Source organism: Pseudophryne corroboree, chromosome 4, assembly GCF_028390025.1.
Source record: "Pseudophryne corroboree isolate aPseCor3 chromosome 4, aPseCor3.hap2, whole genome shotgun sequence".
Classification (NCBI taxonomy): domain Eukaryota; kingdom Metazoa; phylum Chordata; class Amphibia; order Anura; family Myobatrachidae; genus Pseudophryne; species Pseudophryne corroboree.
In genome coordinates, this window is record NC_086447.1 from 394308467 (window position 1) to 394328743 (window position 20277).

The window sequence follows — 20277 nt, forward strand, 5'->3', positions numbered from 1 at the left end:
TCCCATCTAAACCATGCATGGTGATACACCTACCCAAGGCTAACTGAGGAATACCTAAGGCCTTGGCCCATGTTAAATCCATAAAGTTCCCTGCAGCTCCACTGTCCACAAAAGCCGAGACCGAGGAACAGAGGCTGCCAAAGGAAACTTTAGCTGGAACTAACAGTGAATTATTTGAGGAGATAAGCTGTAAACCAAAGTGAACCCCCTCACAACTCACTTGGTCGAGGCGTTTCCCGACTTGTTCGGACAACTACGGGCAAAATGTCCCTTACCCCCACAGTATAAACAAAGACCAGAATTTTGCCTTCTGGTTCTTTCTTCAGGAGACAGTTTGGAGAGGCCTATCTGCATGGGCTCCTCAATGTCCACAGGAATGGAAAAAACACAAGGAGTAGACCCGACAGATGCTCCTTTTTCAGCCCTCCGCTCCCTGAGACAACGATCAATCTTAATAGAGAGCTCCATGAGTTTTTCGAGAGTCTCAGGAGCGGGATACTGAAGGAGACTGTCTTTTATAGACTCAGATAAGCCGAGGCGAAACTGACTGCGCAGGGCTGGGTCATTCCATCCACAGTCGTTCGACCAACGGCGAAACTCCGTACAATAAATCTCTGCGGGATTCCTACCCTGTCTGAGAGCACGCAACTGACTCTCGGCGGATGCCTCTCTATCAGGGTCGTCATACAAAAGCCCTAAGGACCCCAGAAAGGCGTCTACAGACAATAAAGCTGGATCGTCTGTCTTTAAACCAAAAGCCCAGGTCTGAGGATCCCCCTGTAGCAGAGAAATAATAATTCCTACCCGCTGAGATTCCGTACCTGAGGAGACTGGTCTTAAACGAAAATACAGTTTACAAGACTCTTTAAAATTAAAAAACTGCTTTCTATCCCCAGAAAAACGGTCAGGCAGATGCATTTTTGGTTCAGGAATGACCCTCGGGGAAGTCCGTAACAGATCTTCCTGTGACCTCACCCGAAGGGACAGATCCTGAACCATCTGAGTAAGCTCTTGAATCTGGCTAACTAAAAGCTGGCCCGGATTTGGCCCAACACCGGTGGGATTCATGAGGCTGACAAATCTCCCAACTGAATAAGGGAAAAAATTAACTCCTGTTAATTTTAAATTTTAGTATGGCCGGTGTTAATGTTATGATTCCCGTACTCCAGACCAGATGAGATCTTATGGCAGAGGTCTGAGTACTGGAAAGATATGCTGGTTACGGGAACAGGGAAGCCTAGTAACCCCTGGCGCCCTAACTCCGTTGTCTCGCCCGTGTTATCAGAAATCCCCTGCGAGACTATGGTTGCTTGAGCCCATGGCAGCCGCGTTCGAAGGGCGGATTATGTCTGCCCAACCCCGATGCCCCCTCAGGTCTTAATGGGAGACAAAGGGAAATCCGAGACAGGGTGATAACAAGGGGCCCTCTGACTAAGCAACCAGGCCAGGGGTTACAAGCTATCTAACTTAACCAAAAGTATGTGCGGACAAACCGCCAGGGAAAAGGACAACCAAAGATCCACTGATCCGTTACTCCTATCCAGCACCGCTGGATACCAGAGTGGACTTGTGGGAGCGGAATCCTCCGCAAAAGCTCCGGAACACAATAAAACTAAATAATAAATAGTAAGCGGTCAAGCCGCAACACACGGCTACGCCGCGACTCACGAACACCACAGGATGTTAAAGGTGCTCGGTAGGACTCCAGGAATAGATGACAAATTCCGAGTACTGGATCACTGAGGACAGGAACAACCGAATTGAGCAGGACTGGAAACTCTCTGTAACTGACACAGCCAACAGGAAGCTAACACCGGCGTCTGTGAGAAGTCCTGAGAGTGCTTTTATTAGGAAACCCTCCAATCCGGATCCAGACAGGGTAATCATAATAATGCCGTGCAGCTGCATGCTGCACGGCCAGGATACAATTTGACCTGATTAATTAGACCTAGTAACGGGGAACGCGGTCCGACAGTGGCGTCCCCGTTGCTATGGTCTAAGCGGCTCCGTGCGCCCGGCGTCTAGCGTTGCTAGGGAGCCGGCGGCTGTCTGCCTGCGGCGTCCCTAGTTGCTAGGCGCCGTGCAGCACTGACGGGCGGACCCTCGGCGCCTAACACTTATATGTCACCTGCAGCGCATTCATCATAAGTCAGTGACAAGTTCAAAAACTTTGGGTGACAGCGGAAGCAGTCCTCTGACCACTAAATCCCATCCTCTTGTAACCAAGCGGCTGCAAACCACACCACCAACTCCCTCAGTGTCAATTTCCTCCTTACCCAGGAAAGCCAATAGTCCTGCAGGCCATGTCACTGGCAAGTCTGACGAGTCCTCTCCTGCCTGGGATTCCTCCGATGCATCCTTGAGTGTAACTCCTACTGCTACTGGCGCTGCTATTGTAGCTGCTGGGAGTCGATCGTCATCCCAGAGGGGAAGTCGGAAGACCACTTGTACTACTTCCAGTAAGCAATTGACTGTCCAACAGTCCTTTGCGAGGAATATGAAATATCACAGCAGTCATCCTGCTGCAAAGCAGATAACTCAGGCCTTGGCAGCCTGGGCGGTGAGAAACGTGGTTCCGGTATCCCCTGTTAATTCAGAGGCAACTAGAGACTTGATTGAGGTACTGTGTCCCCGGTACCAAATACCATCTAGGTTCCATTTCTCTAGGCACGCGATACCGAAAATGTACACAGACCTCAGAAAAAGAGTCACCAGTGTCCTAAAAAATGCAGTTGTACCCAATGTCCACTTAACCACGGACATGTGGACAAGTTGAGCAGGGCAGACTCAGGACTTTATGACTGTGACAGCCCACTGGGTAGATGTATTGCCTCCCGCAGCAAGAACAGCAGCGGCGGCACCAGTAGCAGCATCTCGCAAACGCCAACTCGTTCCTAGGCAGGCTACGCTTTGTATCACCGCTTTCCAGAAGAGGTACACAGCTGACAACCTCTTACGGAAACTGAGGAAGATCATCGCAGAATGGCTTACCCCAATTGGACTCTCCTGGGGATTTGTGACATTGGACAACGCCAGCAATATTGTGCGTGCATTACATCTGGGCAAATTCCAGCACGTCCCATGTTTTGCACATACATTGAATTTGGTGGTGCAGAATTATTTAAAAAACGACAGGGGCGTGCAAGAGATGCTATCGGTGGCCCGAAGAATTGCGGGCCACATTCGGCATTCAGCCACCGCGTACAGAAGACTGGAGCACTACCAAACAGTCCTGAACCTGCCCTGCCATCATCTGAAGCAAAAGGTGGTAACGAGGTGGAATTCAACCCTCTATATGCTTCAGAGGATGGAGGAGCAGCAAAAGGCCATTCAAGCCTATACATCTGCCCACGATATAGGCAAATGAGGGGGAATGCACCTGACTCAAGCGCAGTGGAGAATGATTTCAACGTTGTGCAAGGTTCTGCAACCCTTTGAACTTGCCACACGTGAAGTCAGTTCAGACACTGCCAGCCTGAGTCAGGTCATTCCCCTCATCAGGCTTTTGCAGAAGAAGCTGGAGACATTGAAGGAGGAGCTAAAACAGAGCGATTCCGCTAGGCATGTGGGACTTGTGGACGGAGCCCTTAATTCGCTTAACCAGGATTCACGGGTGATCAATCTGTTGAAATCAGAGCACTACATTTTGGCCACCGTGCTCGATCCTAGATTTAAAACCTACGTTGTATCTCTCTTTCCGGCAGACACAAGTCTGCAGAGGTTCAAAGACCTGCTGGTGAGAAAATTGTCAAGTCAAGCGGAACGTGACCCGTCAACATCTCCTCATTCACATTCTCCCGCAACTGGGGGTGCGAGGAAAAGGCTAAGAATTCCGAGCCCACCCGCTGGCGGTGATGCAGGGCAGTTTGGAGCGAGTGCTGACATCTGGTCCGGACTGAAGGACCTGCCAACGATTACTGACATGTCGTCTACTGTCACTGCATATGATTCTCTCACCATTGAAAGAATGGTGGAGGATTATATGAGTGACCACATCCAAGTAGGCACGTCAGACAGTCTGTACGTATACTGGCAGGAAAAAGAGGCGATTTGGAGGCCCTTGCTCAAACTGGCTTTATTCTACCTAAGTTGCCCTCCCTCCAGTGTGTACTCCGAAAGAGTGTTTAGTGCAGCCGCTCACCTTGTCAGCAATCGGCGTACGAGGTTACTTCCAGAAAATGTGGAGAAGATGATGTTCATCAAAATGAATTATAATCAATTCCTCCGTGGAGACATTCACCAGCAATTTCCTCCAGAAAGTACACAGGGATCTGAGATGGTGGATTCCAGTGAGGACGAATTAAAAATCTGTGAGGAGGGGGATGTACACAGTGAAAGGGGTGAGGAATTGGAGGATGACGATGAGGAGGACATCTTGCCTCTGTAGAGCCAGTTTGTGCAAGGAGAGATTGATTGCTTCTTTTTTGGTAGGGGCCCAAACCAACCAGTCATTTCAGTCACAGTTGTGTGGCAGACCCTGTCGCTGAAATGATGGGTTCGTTAAAGTGTGCATGTCCTGTTTATACAACATAAGGGTGGGTGGGAGGGCCCAAGGACAATTCCATCTTGCACCTCTTTTTTCTTTCATTTTTGTTTGCATCATGTGCTGTTTGGGGACAATTTTTTTGAAGTGCCATCCTGTCTGACACTGCAGTGCCACTCCTAGAGGGGCCAGGTGTTTGTGTTGGCCACTTGTGCCGCTTAGCTTAGTCACACAGCGACCTTGGTGCGCCTCTTTTTTTCTTTGCATCATGTGCTGTTTGGGGACAATTTTTTTGAAGTGCCATCCTGTCTGACACTGCAGTGCCACTCCTAGATGGGCCAGGTGTTTCTGTCAGCCACTTGTGTCGCTTAGCTTAGTCACACAGCGACCTTGGTGCGCCTCTTTTTTTCTTTGCATCATGTGCTGTTTGGGGACAATTTTTTGAAGTGCCATCCTGTCTGACACTGCAGTGCCACTCCTAGTTGGGCCAGGTGTTTTTGTCGGCCACTTGGGTCGCTTAGCTTAGTCACACAGCTACCTCATTGCACCTCTTTTTTTCTCTGCATCATGTGCTGTTTGGAGACAATTTTTTTGAAGTGCCATCCTGTCTGACACTGCAGTGCCACTCCTAGATGGGCTAGGTGTTTCTGTCGGCCACTTGTGTCGCTTAGCTTAGTCACACAGCGACCTTGGTGCGCCTCTTTTTTTCTTTGCATCATGTGCTGTTTGGGAACAATTTTTTGAAGTGCCATCCTGTCTGACACTGCAGTGCCACTCCTAGATGGGCCAGGTGTTTGTGTCGGCCACTTGTGTCGCTTAGCTTAGTCACACAGCGACCTTGGTGCTCCTCTTTTTTTCTTTGCATCATGTGCTGTTTGGGGACAATTTTTTTGAAGTGCCATCCTGTCTGACACTGCAGTGCCACTCCTAGATGGGCCAGGTGTTTGTGTTGGCCACTTGGGTCGCTTAGCTTAGTCACACAGCTACCTCATTGCGCCTCTTTTTTTCTCTGCATCATGTGCTGTTTGGGGACAATTTTTTTGAAGTGCCATCCTGTCTGACACTGCAGTGCCACTCCTAGATGGGCCAGGTTTTTGTGTCGGCCACTTGTGTCGCTTAGCTTAGTCACACAGCGACCTTGGTGCGCCTCTTTTTGTCTTTGCATCATGTGCTGTTTGGGGACAATTTTTTTGAAGTGCCATCCTGTCTGACACTGCAGTGCCACTCCTAGTTGGGCCAGGTGTTTTTGTCGGTCACTTGGGTCGCTTAGCTTAGTCACACAGCTACCTCATTGCACCTCTTTTTTTCTCTGCATCATGTGCTGTTTGGGGACAATTTTTTTGAAGTGCCATCCTGTCTGACACTGCAGTGCCACTCCTAGATGGGCCAGGTGTTTGTGTCGGCCACTTGTGTCGCTTAGCTTAGCCATACAGCGACCTCGGTGCAAATTTTAGGACTAAAAATAATATTGTGAGGTGTGAGGTGTTCAGAATAGACTGGAAATGAGTGGAAATTATGGTTATTGAGGTTAATAATACTATGGGATCAAAATGACCCCCAAATTCTATGATTTAAGCTATTTTTTAAAAAAAACACCCGAATCCAAAACACAACCGAATCAGACAAAAAAATTTCGGTGAGGTTTTGCCAAAACGCGTCCAAATCCAAAACACGACCGCGGAACCGAATCCAAAACCAAAACACAAAATCCGAAAAATGTCCGGTGCACATCACTAGTATACAGTCATGCAAACCACACTGTCAAGCACCTTCATTTGACAACAGTGTAAATGAGCTCAAGAAAAGGGGACGTAGACTTGAAAGATGATGGAGGAAGTCTAACCTGGTAGAGGATAAGAGAAAACTAAAAAAAAGCATTGCTATGACTATCAGTCCACAATCATCCGTAAGAAATCAGAATTACTGTCACATGAGATCACAGCAGCAAACAATAGGCCAGCTCAGCTTTTCCATACAGTGGAGATGCTTTGCAAGTCAGCATGCCTACAGCCCAATGAAACCCTCTCCAAGGCAAGATGCAATTAATTTGCAAACTTCTTTGCAAATAAAGTATCCAACATCTGGGCTAAAATCTCCACAGTGTCATCATAGGATGGCCAAACTACCAAGCCTGCCACTATAAGCCACCTGTTATACTGGACCAGCTTTGACCCAATGGAGGTAAAAGGTATTGCTGAATTTGCCCAAACATTACGTCCCACTACCTGTGTTCTGGGCCCGGTCTCAACTAAGCTCCTAATAGGGTGTATGGACAAAATTGGCCCTGTATTTGCAAAAATAGTTCAATGCTCTCTGTAGACTGGAATTTTTTCTGAACCCTTAACTACAGACAGGTATCAACCCTTCCTTTTCTACGAAAGTTTATTGAGAAAGTGGTTGCAAAATCAAATGGATACCCACCTGACAACCCATGAAATTTCAGATCCTTTCTAATCAGGATTCAGGAGAAGACATATCACTGAAACAGCACTGGTATGTGTGTTAAATGATCTTCTGATGGCAAGAGACAGAGGTGACCGTTCCAATCATTCTGAATCTCTCTGCAGCATTTGATACCGTGGGCCATGAGATTCAGAAGAGCACCTACAAAATTTCTGTGGACTGGACAGCACAGTCCTTAGCTGGTTCAAATAATTTTTCACTGGCAGGTTATAGAGAGTTTCATCTGGAGTCCACTCATCACCAGTGCCACTGCCATGTGGTGTCCCACAAGTTTCTATACTATCCCCAATGCTATTTGCAGTATACATGCTACCACTCGGTGAAATAATCAGATGCCAACGCCTGATCTACCACTGCTATGCAGATGGTACACAACTGTACCTGTCCTTTGTTTCATGTACTGAGAACCAAATAACAACCTTAAATGGCTGTCTAGCTGAGCTCCAGGAGTGGATAAGTGCCAGTTGGCTGCAACTGAATCGTGATAAAACAGAGGTCCTTATGATAAGACCATGACATCAAAGGACAAGACTGCAGCATAGCCAGTCAACTGGACTTACGCTTCGGGATTCAGAATTACAAACCACTGCTCACGTGCTGAATCTTGGCCTTGTCCTGGATGGTGGCTTGACACTTAAACATCAGATATCAGCCACAATCAAATCCTCATTCTTTCAGCTAAGGAATATAGACAGAATTGAGTACTTAATTCCCTCTGAAGATCTGCCTAAAGTCAGACATGCATTTGTATAATTTTGATTGGACTACTGCAATGCCCTCCACTTTGGCTCCCAGCAAAAGAATTGCACCGCTTACAGCTGGTGTAAAATGCAGCTGCGAGGCTGTTAAACAACCAGCCCTGCTCCAGCCACATAACAGCTATTCTCTACTCACTTCACTGGCTGCCAGTAAAAAGGCAAATCGTCTTCAAGATTGGCTTGCTGACTTTCAAAGCACTCTTGAATACTGTATGTCAAAAATGACCTCAAGACTTTCCTGTTTACTCAAGCATATCCATAATTGTCCCATTAATATCTACATGCTCTCTGTATTTTATGAAAAGCTTTTCTGTTCTTCATTATTTCTGTAATAAATTATGTTAAGTCTGTTAAGTGTCTTGAGTACTATTGGAGAAAGAGCACTATATAAATATAATAATAACAATAATAACAATAATAATTATTATTATTATTATTATTATTATTATTGTTTAAATCAAGAACTTCAAGGATATTCCCAAACTTGATCTGAAACTTGGATAAATCACAGAGCACAAAACTTGTAGAGGTTTATGCAACTCTAATTATGACTAAAATGAAACTTTTCAGAGTTCAATGGCAAAGGAAAAGCTTTATAGAGGGGTTGGGATCGCATGACCGGTGGCCGGGATCCTGGTGGTCAGCATCCCAATGCCAGGATCCCGGCCTCTATAATGCCATTAGGGGGCGCAAGCACAATGAAACCGCTTGCGCACTAACTGCAGTCGTTAGGCTGCGCTTGCCATGCTGTGCTCGCCACGCTGTGGGCTCGGTGGCTTTCTGTGCTCATCAAAAGTTCTATTCCCACTCTATCGGTGTCATGGACACCCATGAGTGGGAAGAGTCCATGTGTGTCGGCATTCCGGCGGTCGGCATTTCAGGCGGTCGGGATCCCGGTGTTGGTATACTGACCACCAGGATCCCGACCTCCGGTAACGTGACTACATCCCCTACAGAGCTATTCTAAAAAAATATGTTTTTAAGTTAATACATATATTGACAACACTTGCTATACTAAAAGATTTCTGTTACACTTTTCATTTTTTAATTCTGATGTGTGCCATTACTACAAGTTTTCCAACCAACCAAATGATCTTCAGAGATAAGTACCAGTGGTTAATGATTTCCTAATGTCACACAGCAGCTGACCAACATAACGTTTAAGAGGAAAACATACCAAATTGCAGAAAACATTATATAGTGTTATTTACATTTTTTTTAAACCACATTATAAAAAGCTATTTTTAACAACATTAACTAATGGCCTTTTAAGCCTGATGTGTATCATGAATTCTGTAACTTCATTCTCATTTTTTTTAAATGTTGTGTAAAAACAATGTTGTACAGTATATATTGTAATATACCTGTAAATGAATGAAGGTACCTGCACTGGCCAGTCTGTTGATTTTATGCTTCAGCACAAGCATCAATCCCTTAGTTTATCAATATTTAGTGTTTGCTTTTAATATTTATTCAGCTGTCTCTAGAGAACACTATTGATGTTAATCCCCTGATATTATTTTATTTGTCTCACTGAGGCTGTATGAAAGCAGATCTGGTTGAATATTTAGTAAATATGACAACAATAGCATACAATTGGTCTTTTGCCTGAAATAATGTGTGCAAATTACTAATTATTTTTCAATTTCTACAATTTTATATACTTTTCATCCTATGATCTGTGCAAATATATAATCCTACAGTTTATTACAAAATGTCTGCAAAGAGATAATTTGTTTGTCGTCAGTTCCTGATTAGATTAGTATATGTCTCGGACTGCAGCTTGAAAGTGAAGTGTAAATATCATGCTGCATATACTACACAGATACACAAAAGCATGCATCGCCTTTCGCTGACAAAATGAGCAGCTTTGTCCTTTGTGCCGTATTACCATTGCAAATCCAATTGGATTAGGTTTTCCTGCTTTACTCGGATTCCAAATCAAGGCAAAATGCCGTCATCCTTGTGTTGGATTCTCGTAACTTTTGGATGCTGTGGTTGAACTGAGCTGATCTGGCCAATCTGTCCAGTGTCCATCCACTCCAGTGCTGCTGACATATCTGTCCAGTGTCCATCCACTTTCCAGTGTCCATCCACTCCAGTGCTGCTGACATATATGTCCAGTGTCCATTCACTTTCCAGTGTCCATCCACTGCAGCGCTGCTGACGTATCTGCCCAGTGTCCATCCACTCCAGTGCTGCTGACATATCTGTCCAGTGTCCGTCCACTTTCCATTGTCCATCCACTCCAGTGCTGCTGACATATATGTCCAGTGTCCATCCACTTTCCCATCCGCTTTCCAGTGTCCATCCACTGCAGCGCTGCTGACGTATCTGCCCAGTGTCCATCCACTCAAGTGCTGCTGACATATCTGTCCAGTGTCTATCTACTTTCCCATCCACTTTCCAGTGTCCATCCACTGCAGTGCTGCTGACGTATCTGCCCAGCGTTCATCCACTCCAGTGCTGCTGACATATCTGTCCAGTGTCCATCCACTGCAGTGCTGCTGACGTATCTGCCAGTGTCCATCCACTCCAGTGCTGCTGACATATCTGTCCAGTGTCCATCCACTGCAGTGCTGCTGACGTATCTGCCAGTGTCCATCCACTCCAGTGCTGCTGACATATCCATGTACATGTCCGTCCACTTTCCAGTTACCATCCACTTGAGTGCTGTTAACATATCTGTCCAGTGTCCATCCACTTTCCAGTGCCCATCCTCACCAGTGCTGCTGATATATCTGTCCACTCCAGACCCCTCAGGCTGCCCAGGCTAGATTATAGTAAAGGCAGTTAGTAAGTCATTGTTTATTAAGTGCAGGAACTTAGATACATCTATAGTCTCAGAGTGTCACACTGGTTCTGCAATACTGTGACTCTGCAGTGAGTGTTGATTCAAAAAAAAAGTTCAAGTAATCATACTATTAAGCTGTAGGTGTTTTTGTACAACTTATAAGAGAAAGAGCAGCATCCTAATTCTAGCTCAGCAGCTGCTGCAAGTCATGATAGTACAACATCTACCAAAGGTGGTCCAGGGGGCAGAAAGTTTAGGAAAGAACACCTGAAATGAAAATATTTCAGAATGTTAAAACATGTTGTAGAGGTGTCACCTTAAAAAGTGACAAACCAGTGCCCAAAAAAAGAACACTAAGGCTTAAACTGTGTGTTCACATATACCTCAGGAGAGTCTAGGGGTGTCCTCATAAGCTATGTGTATATCTGACATTTCTCACACTGTCCTCATAGAGAAGTCTTTTTTACCTCCTTCCACCATTTCTGCATCATCTGCACATGTGGGGAGCAGTACAGATAAAGATAGTAATGAGGACATAATACAAATTAAGGATGTTTGTGTGGAAGTGGAATGGGATGAGGAAGGAAATTGTGTACTACTACTATCTAACACTAATGAGGAGGATGTGAATGTTGATTATGTTGTATGTGTAAGTCAGCCACCAGTGGCTGCTGTTCTTGCCCCTGATATAAAGAAAGTGATTTTGATGCCTGTACATAAGACCAAAAAATTCACCCTTTTGGGTGTGGGATTATTTTTACTCAAATCCTGAAAATGTTTGTGAAGGCATCTGCTCCATTTGTGAGGCCAAATTTATTAGATGTAGGGACATTAACCATCTAGGCACCTCCTCCATGTTACATCATTTGCGGCAAGATCATGCAATTTATTTTACAAGATTATTATGTGATTAACACCCTTATCATGAACCTCCTCATTAGTGATCAGAGGTAGTCCTTCCAAAAAATTGGTTTGTGGAGGCCCAAACAAACCAAACACTTCGACCACAAAATTAGTAGTCCCTGTTGCTGAAGTGCTTGCTTTGTTAAACTGTGCATGTACTTTATAAAAGTGGGTGGAAGGGCCCAAAGACAATTCTATTTTGCACCAGTTTTATTTTTATAATTAGCTGTATTTTGGGGGCATTTGGGACAATCTTTGCATTACTAAATTGCAACACATTTTTAAACAGATATACATGCCTTTAGCCAGTATTAATGAAGAATATTGAATAAAAAATAAAAAAGTCCCAAATATATTGTTATTTTATACATTTTTATAAAGTTTTTAAGAAAAAAGACTAACCCAAAACCAAATCCAAAACATTTGATGGCAGCTTTGCCAAAACCAAAACCCAAAGTTAAAACAGATCCAGAACCAAAATCAAAGCACCAGGGTCGATGTACATTTCTACCTTATGTGGTGTTCTGCTTCATATAAATATACTTCTCCCAGGCAGCAAGGAGGAAGGAAAATAATAAAAAAATCTAATGCAATAGCATATCAAAAAGAATACTTTTAAACTACAGTGTAGTAAATTGCAGTTACAAAATAAATATAAAATAACAGCATATAACACATAATTACAATCCTAAATATTAGGGGCATCCAATAAGTTTCCAGATGTGCAATGCATAGGTAGAGTAGACACGATCTGACTGTCTGGTTGTGAACTAAAATCTTTGACTAAAGTTCCAGTGAAATGTCAAGGCACAGAACCAATAATAAGCTGCACTGCACACCGAAGAAGTCACCATGTTCATTTCCTTCACAAACTCGTTCTGGAGCTCAATAGAGGCCACTGGAAAGCCATTATCTTCTATGACTACAAGAGAGGTCTGCAGCAGCAGGAGAGTTTTGGCCAACTGTGAGCTGCTTTTGAGGAGGAAGTACTGTCCTAAGCAACTGTGTTTGAGTGGTTTGCATAATTTCAGCATGGAAGACGGTCCCTGGTAGATGAGGAGCACTGCAGCCAACCTTTGTCTGGCATCACCGAGGAAAACGTTGCTGCTATGCGGGCCATAGTTGAGGTGAATGACATTGGTGACCATGGTCCAGTTAGAGAAGGATATAGTCATCTCATCAGAATCCATCCATCTGATACTCCATGAAAAGAGAAATCATTAGTGGTGATGAATCCTGGATCTACAATTTTGACCCCAAGACCAAACAATAGACTGCCCAGTGACTAATTATGTAGTTACTGTACCACTCGTGCAGCAACACACCATCACTGGGGACAAGAAATGCCTGCCACAAGGTCTGGAAGCCATTTCCAGGCAATGGCCAAGATCTCACGCTCCTGGTGCCCTTTTCCATCACAACAATGCACCTGCCCACTAGTCCAAGAAAGTGGTGGATTTTCTGGTCAATGACCACATCCAGGATCTTGGTCATCCACCATGCAGTCCCGACCTGGCCCCCTGTGGCTTCTTTGTGTTCCCACAAATCAAGCGTAAGATTAATTTTGAGTTGTGGGAACACAGTGGACTCTTTCATTCAGTATATACAGTATAAGACATACCTCACTCGGACTTGTCCAGCTGATTTACCAAGTGGTTTGGTCACATGCACCTTTGCATAGATTCCTCTGGCGAGTATTTTTAAAATGTAATTGTTCACTTTGTTTGCAAATAAAATGCATGTGCATCTGGAAACTTATTGGACACGACTCTTACAGATGAATAGATCGACTGCCATCTGGAGTCCTATGAATAAAAACACATCAAACACAGCTTAGATCTTATGAACTATAGCTGATATACAAACATATTAAAAGTATAAGGGTACACATTACACCCACATGTGGAATCTGATTTGATATCTGGGATTTATTGTGTAGAAAACTATAGGTGATGCAATCTCATATTATCTATTGGAACAGGACACTTTTTTCACTTCAGCACTTACTGTAGGTGTATGTTATTACATTATTGTGTAATTTCTCTCTATTCTCCAAGATAATTCTACACATTACATACAGTCTACTGAAGCAACAAGTAATTTTACTGCATTTTGCTAAACATTTTATTGGTGCCTTCATTTAAATATATTAACTTATTTATTTATTTATTTATTTATTTATGTATTTATTTATTAATATAAAAATATTGAAATGCTGACAGGATTTTTTTTTTATTATTGTGTAAATATTGCTCAAAAGAATTTTTAATTCTAACAAAAATGTTAGCATGTAAAAAAATGTTGTGCTTCAGCTTACTTCAATATTGACAAATAATGTTTGTTTTTATTGTAGGTGTGAACTGCCAACTGAAAAATGTAGTGAACTGCAATTTAACCATATATTATTTCACTGAGAAATACCCTGAGTTTAAAGCATGCACCTGTGCTAAAGATATTTACTGCACTGTTAAAAAGCTACTGGGAAAGGACTGTAACCCCAAAAATGGTAAGTAACCTTATGTTACTGTATATTTGGTGCAGGGGCATATTAAGAACTGAGACCATGTGCAGTAGGCCCCTTCTACAAATGGGCCCCTCCACACAGTGTCAGATGCTTTGCGATCTCTCTGTATACATCACTAGAAAGATGGCACCACAGAAAAAACATAGGGCGCAAGCTCACTAGGCAGGAAGCACATTGGTCAATGGGCCTAATTCAGAGTTCATTGCAGCAGCAAATTTGTTAGCAGTTGGGCAAAACCATGGGACTAATTCTGAGTTGATCGCAGCAGCAAATTTGTTAGCAGTTGGGCAAAACCATGTGCTCTGCAGGGGGGACAGAAATAACATGTGCAGAGAGAGTTAGATTTGGGTGGGGTGTATTCAAACTGAAATCTAAATTGCAGCGTAAAAATAAACCAGCCAGTATTTCCCTGCACAGAAACGAAATAACCCACCCAAATCTAACTCTCTCTGCAAATGTTATATCTGCCCCCCCCCCCTGCAATGCACATGGTTTTGCCCAATTTCTAACAAACTTGCTGCTGTGATCAACTCAGAATTACCCCCCATGTGCACTGCAGGGAGGGGGGGAGGGGGGGAGGGGGGCAGATATAACATGTGCAGAGAGAGTTAGATTTGGGTGGGGTGTGTTCAAACTGAAATCTAAATTGCAGTGTAAAAATAAAGCAGCCAGTATTTACTCTGCACAGAAACAAAATAACCCACCCAAATCTAACTCTCTCTGCAAATGTTATATCTGCCACACCTGCAGTGCATATGGTTTAGCCCCACTGCTAGCAAATTTGCTGCTGCGATTAACTCTGAATTGACCCCTATAATGGGTGCAACCCATGAAAATAAGCTGTTAGTTTATTGTTGATTTTGTGTAAAATGCACATTTCAAATGTCTGCTAATAACAAAAAGAATCTAATGTCAGTCTTTTCTATAGATAAAATAATTAAAAACATAAGAAATTAAATGCTTTATCACAGACTACATAGAATATCTAAATAGTTGGTACATCATTTAATTTATGAAGATTTAAATATGTGTACCCATACGAGAAATGCAATTGTGGGCATTCATACACCAACACAAGATAAAAAGAAAGTAATCTTGCAGGTGCACTTGAGACTAGTTTAGTTAAAAGGTATGACTTTTTTATGAATTAGAAGATACAGTATGTCATCAATATTAAATCAACAGGGTTGTTGACCTATCAATAATAAGGTGTAAAGTCCTGGATGTTATATTCCCTTCATAATGTTGTTCTTCCAGCCTTGGAAAGCAGTAGTCCAATCAAAAATTCCCACTTGTCTGCTCATCCAATACATTTAAATTTTATCTATCATTATTAATTGATTTTTATCTTTGGATTAAATTTCTGGCACTGTTGCATGTAAACGCAAAGACTGACTGGCATAAAGAGAGATTCAATTTCTGAATCTTTGTGTTTCAAGTCTCTCTACAAACTTCTGCGAGATGGAACACAGACCAATATAGAAAACAGTCATGCCCCAGGAATCCATTGCAAGCCTTATTTGGACATGGATTTTTGTATAAATAAAGTAAAAGGTGGATAAACTTGCCTGTGTTAAACAGTATTTTAAATTTGCTGAATTGTGCCATTGCACACAACAAAGGTAATCTATGATTGAAAAGATCTGTTGATTTCTTGATAGAATGGAAACAGTCATCATTATATCCCTGTAGTACCAACTATAAATTTAACTGAGTTGAAAATACCAGTTACTGCTGGAAGTGTTTGTGGTCTTATCACTCTGTTAGATGGTGCTTAACCCATTTGCTGCTAAGTAGAATTCATTCTAAGCACTGGAGGAGTTCAAATGGTGCAGGAAACTCATGATAAAATCCACTGCGATAGTTGGTTTATCAAGGGGACTCCCTTCTTTCAAATCATGTGACCCCTGAGAAGATGTGATCCACAGAGAACATCCCTGCATTGCAGAAAACATTATGAAGTCCTGAGACGTATGGATATACCTCATGGTTTATGTTCATTTTCTTGCTATTTAAATTTTTCCATGTCTAGAGAAATAAGAAATGAATGCTGTCTTTTGCAATTCAACGTATTCTGAAAACACATGGTATACTTTGCATAGGTTCTGCATATATACAAGGGGTATGTAATATGTTTATGAATGTGTAGTGCATAAGTATAGTAGACACAATCTAACTGCCTGTTTGTAAAGTGTAATCTCTGAAATGTCATGGCACAGCACTGTATATAAGCAGCACTGCACACCAAAAAAAGACAGCATGTTCATTTCCTTCACAAACTCATTATGGAGCTCAACAAAAGCCACTGCAGTTCCAAGATCTTCTACTAATACAAGAGTGGTCTGTGACAGCAGAAGAGTTTTGACCATCTGCGAGCTGCTTTTGAGGTGGAAGCACCATCCTAAACCACTATGTTTGAGTGGTATGCATAATTTCAACATGGGAGATGGTCCCTGGAAGAGCAGGAGAGCTGCAGCTGTCCTGTGTCTGCATCTCAGAAGACAACATTACTGCCATGTGAGTCATAGTTGAGGTGGATGCCAGGGTGAGTGTGGCCCCGTTAGAGAAGGATATAGCCATCTCATCAGCATCTATCCACTTGATACGCCATGAAAAGCTTGGCCTGAGCAAGGTTTATGAATGCCCAATTCCAGCAGGATGAGTTAATACTGTATGATGGTGATGTTAAAACTGATGAGGATGATAATGACAACACCCTCCCACTGTAGTAAAAAAACAACAACAACACTGTTAGCTGCCTTACGCCCATTGGTAGCTTGTTTTGTGGGGGCCCAAACAAACCAAGCACTTCAGCCACAAAAGTGGCAGTCCCTGTCGCATATATGCTTGGTTTGTTAAACTGTACCTGCCCTGTTTAATATCCAACATAAGGGTCGGTGGGAGGACAGTTCCATCTTGCAGTGCATTTTTTTTCTGCCATGGCTGTGTGGCAATGATTCATAGATGTGCTATAAATTGCTATGTGTTTGTGCCGCAGATTTTTTGCTTAGTAATCAGCCAGGTCGCTGCAGCCTTTGGCCATTATTAGTTAAAACAATATTATGAGCTGTGATGTGGTTAATATTGACTAGAAATTAATGTTATTGAGCTTAATAAAACTAGGAACAAAAACAGGACCAAATGACACGAATGTAGCCATTTTTAACAGGAGTTTTTTAAATACAGAACCAAAGCCAAAACATAAAATGAATAGAGATCCAAAACTAAAACACAGGGTTCGGAGCACATCTCTAGTAGCTACTGCACCACTTCTGCAGCAGTACACCATCATTGGGTAAAGGTAAGCCATCCAATGCCTGCCACAAATGCTTGAAGCCATTTCCAGGTGCCAACCAAGAACTTGTGCTCATGGGGCCCTTCTCCATCATATCAAATCACTTACCCACACATCCAGGAAAGTTATGGATTTCATGGCCAATGAACGCATCCAGGAACAGGTCGTCCACTGTACAGTCCAGACCTGTCCTCTGCGACTTCTTCATGTTCCCATAAATCAAGCACAACAAGCGTGAGAGTCATTCTGAGTCATTAGAAGCTGCTGTGGAGCACTAGAGTTGCAGTGGAGCATGTAGCAGACATACCTGCTTTGGGCTGGTCCAGCTGCTTTACCAAGTGGTTTGAGCACATGCAACTTTGCATAGACACCTCTGGTGAAAATGAAAAAAAAAAATTGAATGTCCACTTTGTAGATAAAATACTATTTGTGCATCTGGAAACTAATTTCACACCCCTCAGTAAATACTGATTGACGTTTGAATGTGCTAAAACCAAAAATTGTCAAAATAGGTTCCACTGTGAAAGGGTTAAACTTTTATAAATTACTTTGTCATCTATTTGTAAAGAGTAATCTGCTGGGCAGCATTGTGGCACAATAGTTAACATTTTTGTCTCACAGTACTGGGACCATTAATTTGATTCTGAGAGGTAAATAAAGATTAATATTATCATTTATCACACATTGCTACTCCCTTTTAAAGGCTACATTTAGTTCCAATAGCTTCTGTTGATGCTCCGACACAGCTGTTTTCCTTGACTATGATGTTGACAGAGCACTTTGCAAAAGAGAAAAAAAATCAGAACTCAACGTTCTCTAGCTACAGAAAAAAGGTTATTGAGTTTGCATGCATTGCCGCAGCTCTGAGATGAGAGAAAATACATTTGGTAGTGAAACCAATGACCTTGTGATAGTGAGTAAAATGTAATCCATAAATAAGGACACTTTTAAATAATGTAATATGACCTAATTCTGAAATATCTTGCGACCATGGTGGAAATTTACTAAGCTCCCGTGTTATCTCGATATTTTACTAAACACAAATCATGGCAGTGTTGGGGATATTGGGATTGAGATACACAGCCGTCCACTTAAATATGAATCAATAGACCATCGATCAAACACGGCTGTTATTTTATACAACACGGGAATTTACTAAGAATTTGTATTCTCAATCACTGCCGACAATTGCCAAACACTGCTGGGAAAGCATAAAATTCGTACAGAAATTGAGCTTTCAAAAAGACCTGCTTTTGCTGGTGTGTTTTGATAGTCATGCACGAATCAGTGAGCTCCGTGCATGCTTCTCTGTGTAAAAGTGTCTAAAAGTGTTTTAAAAAAAATTGCGTGGAGTCCCCCCTCCTAAGCATAACCAGCCTCAGGCTCTTTGAGCCGGTGCTGGTTGTTAAATTACCGGGGGAAAATTACACAGGAGTTCCCTAGTATTTAGACAACCACCACCGGGCTCTAGGGTCGGTCCTGGTTTCAAAAATACAGGTGACAAAAGACGTAGGGGTCCCCCATATTTTTTAATCCAGCACCGGGTTCCACTAGCCAGGGCCATAATACCACAGCCAGGGGACAAATTTATGTAGGTCCCTGCGGCCGTACCCTCCCAACTAGTCACCCCTGGCCGGGGTTCCCTGGGAGAGTAGGGACCCCTTAATTAAAGGGGTTTCCCCCCTCCAGGCAGCCAAGGGTCAGGGGTGAAGCCCGAGGCTGTCTCCAGCACCCCAGGGCTGTGGGTGCCGGGTTGATAGCCAAAATTGTGTAAAAAAAACAATGAATATTGTCTTTTGCTGTGGGACTACAAGTCCCAGCAAGCCTCCCCTGCTTGCTGGTACTTGGAGAACCACAAGTACCAGCATGCAGGGAAATAACAGGCCCGCTGGTACCTGCAGTTCCACAACTAAAGAATACCCAAATAAAAACACAGGACACCGTGAGAGTAACATTTTTATAAAGCACACTTACACACTCATACATACTTACCTACATCCCACTCCGCCGTTCACATCCCCTTCTCCAGTAGAATCCAATAGGGTACCTGTAAAAACAATATATATACTTACAAAAAATCCAGTGTAGATCTGTCCTCTTCTTTCTCTGTAGGCATCCCAGGGGTTAAAAAACAAACAAACGAATAACCCGAACCAACAAACTAAACGAGATCTATGTATACAAATGAATCACCATTCCCCTAATGCCAGGACCCCCCATGACTGCTGTCACTAGAGGACCCAGCAGCCATTCAGGGAGTGCCATGTCATAGCGCTCTCCTGATTGGCTGTGCGCTCCTCTCCTGCCAATCAGGCAGATCACACCAGCTAGAGTGGAGGATCGCGGTCCTCCATTATAGTCTATGGTGGGAAAATTGTGGTCTGCGGCAAAACGCAAGGTTATTTGAGGTCACTCTTGTGGGTGCCCTCAATTAACCTCACGGTTAGCCGCAGACCTCAATTTTCCCACCTAATGCTGCCCATACACCTAAATATTTATTGTCAGATCTGGACGGTTGGAATGAAAACCTTGTAATGGATGAGCGCAAATGACAGTTGGCTATTTGCCCTAAATGCCACGAAACTGACAAAAACAGATGTGGATTTAACCAATTTGTCTGACTAGTTTTTGTCTGTTTTCCAGTGTTTTGGAGCAAATGGTCAATTGTTATTTGCTCTCATCCATTAGCAGATCCTCCATTATAGCTGGTGCACTCCACCTGATTGACAGGCCAGGAGAATCCCGGTACTGATTTAAAAAATACGGGAGACCCCTACGTCTTTTGTCCCTGGTATTTTTTTAATCAGAACCGGCCCAAGAGCCCAGTGCTGTTTGTCTAAATACTGGGGAACCCCTGTGCAATTTTTTCCCGGTATTTTAACAACCAGGATCGGCTCAAAGAGCCCAAGGCTGGTTATGCTTAGGAGGGGGGGACCCAACGCAATTTATTTAATATTTACTATTTCACATACTGTACACAATGAAGCCCTGCATGGATCTCATTGATCCGGCAGGGTTTCATTGTGTTAAGTCCGGCAGTGTTTTACTATTTTCTCC

At 43.1% G+C, this 20277-nt stretch overlaps 1 protein-coding gene across 1 annotated transcript in view; it reads left to right on the forward strand.

Moving 5' to 3' along the window:
• GFRAL (GDNF family receptor alpha like) overlaps nt 1-20277 on the forward strand; it is a 121593-nt gene that overhangs the window by 30354 nt on the left and 70962 nt on the right. Inside the window, exon 3 of the mRNA XM_063919654.1 lies at nt 13755-13907. Within this exon, the coding sequence (XP_063775724.1) occupies nt 13755-13907 (153 nt within the window). The remainder of the gene's footprint in view (nt 1-13754; nt 13908-20277) is intronic.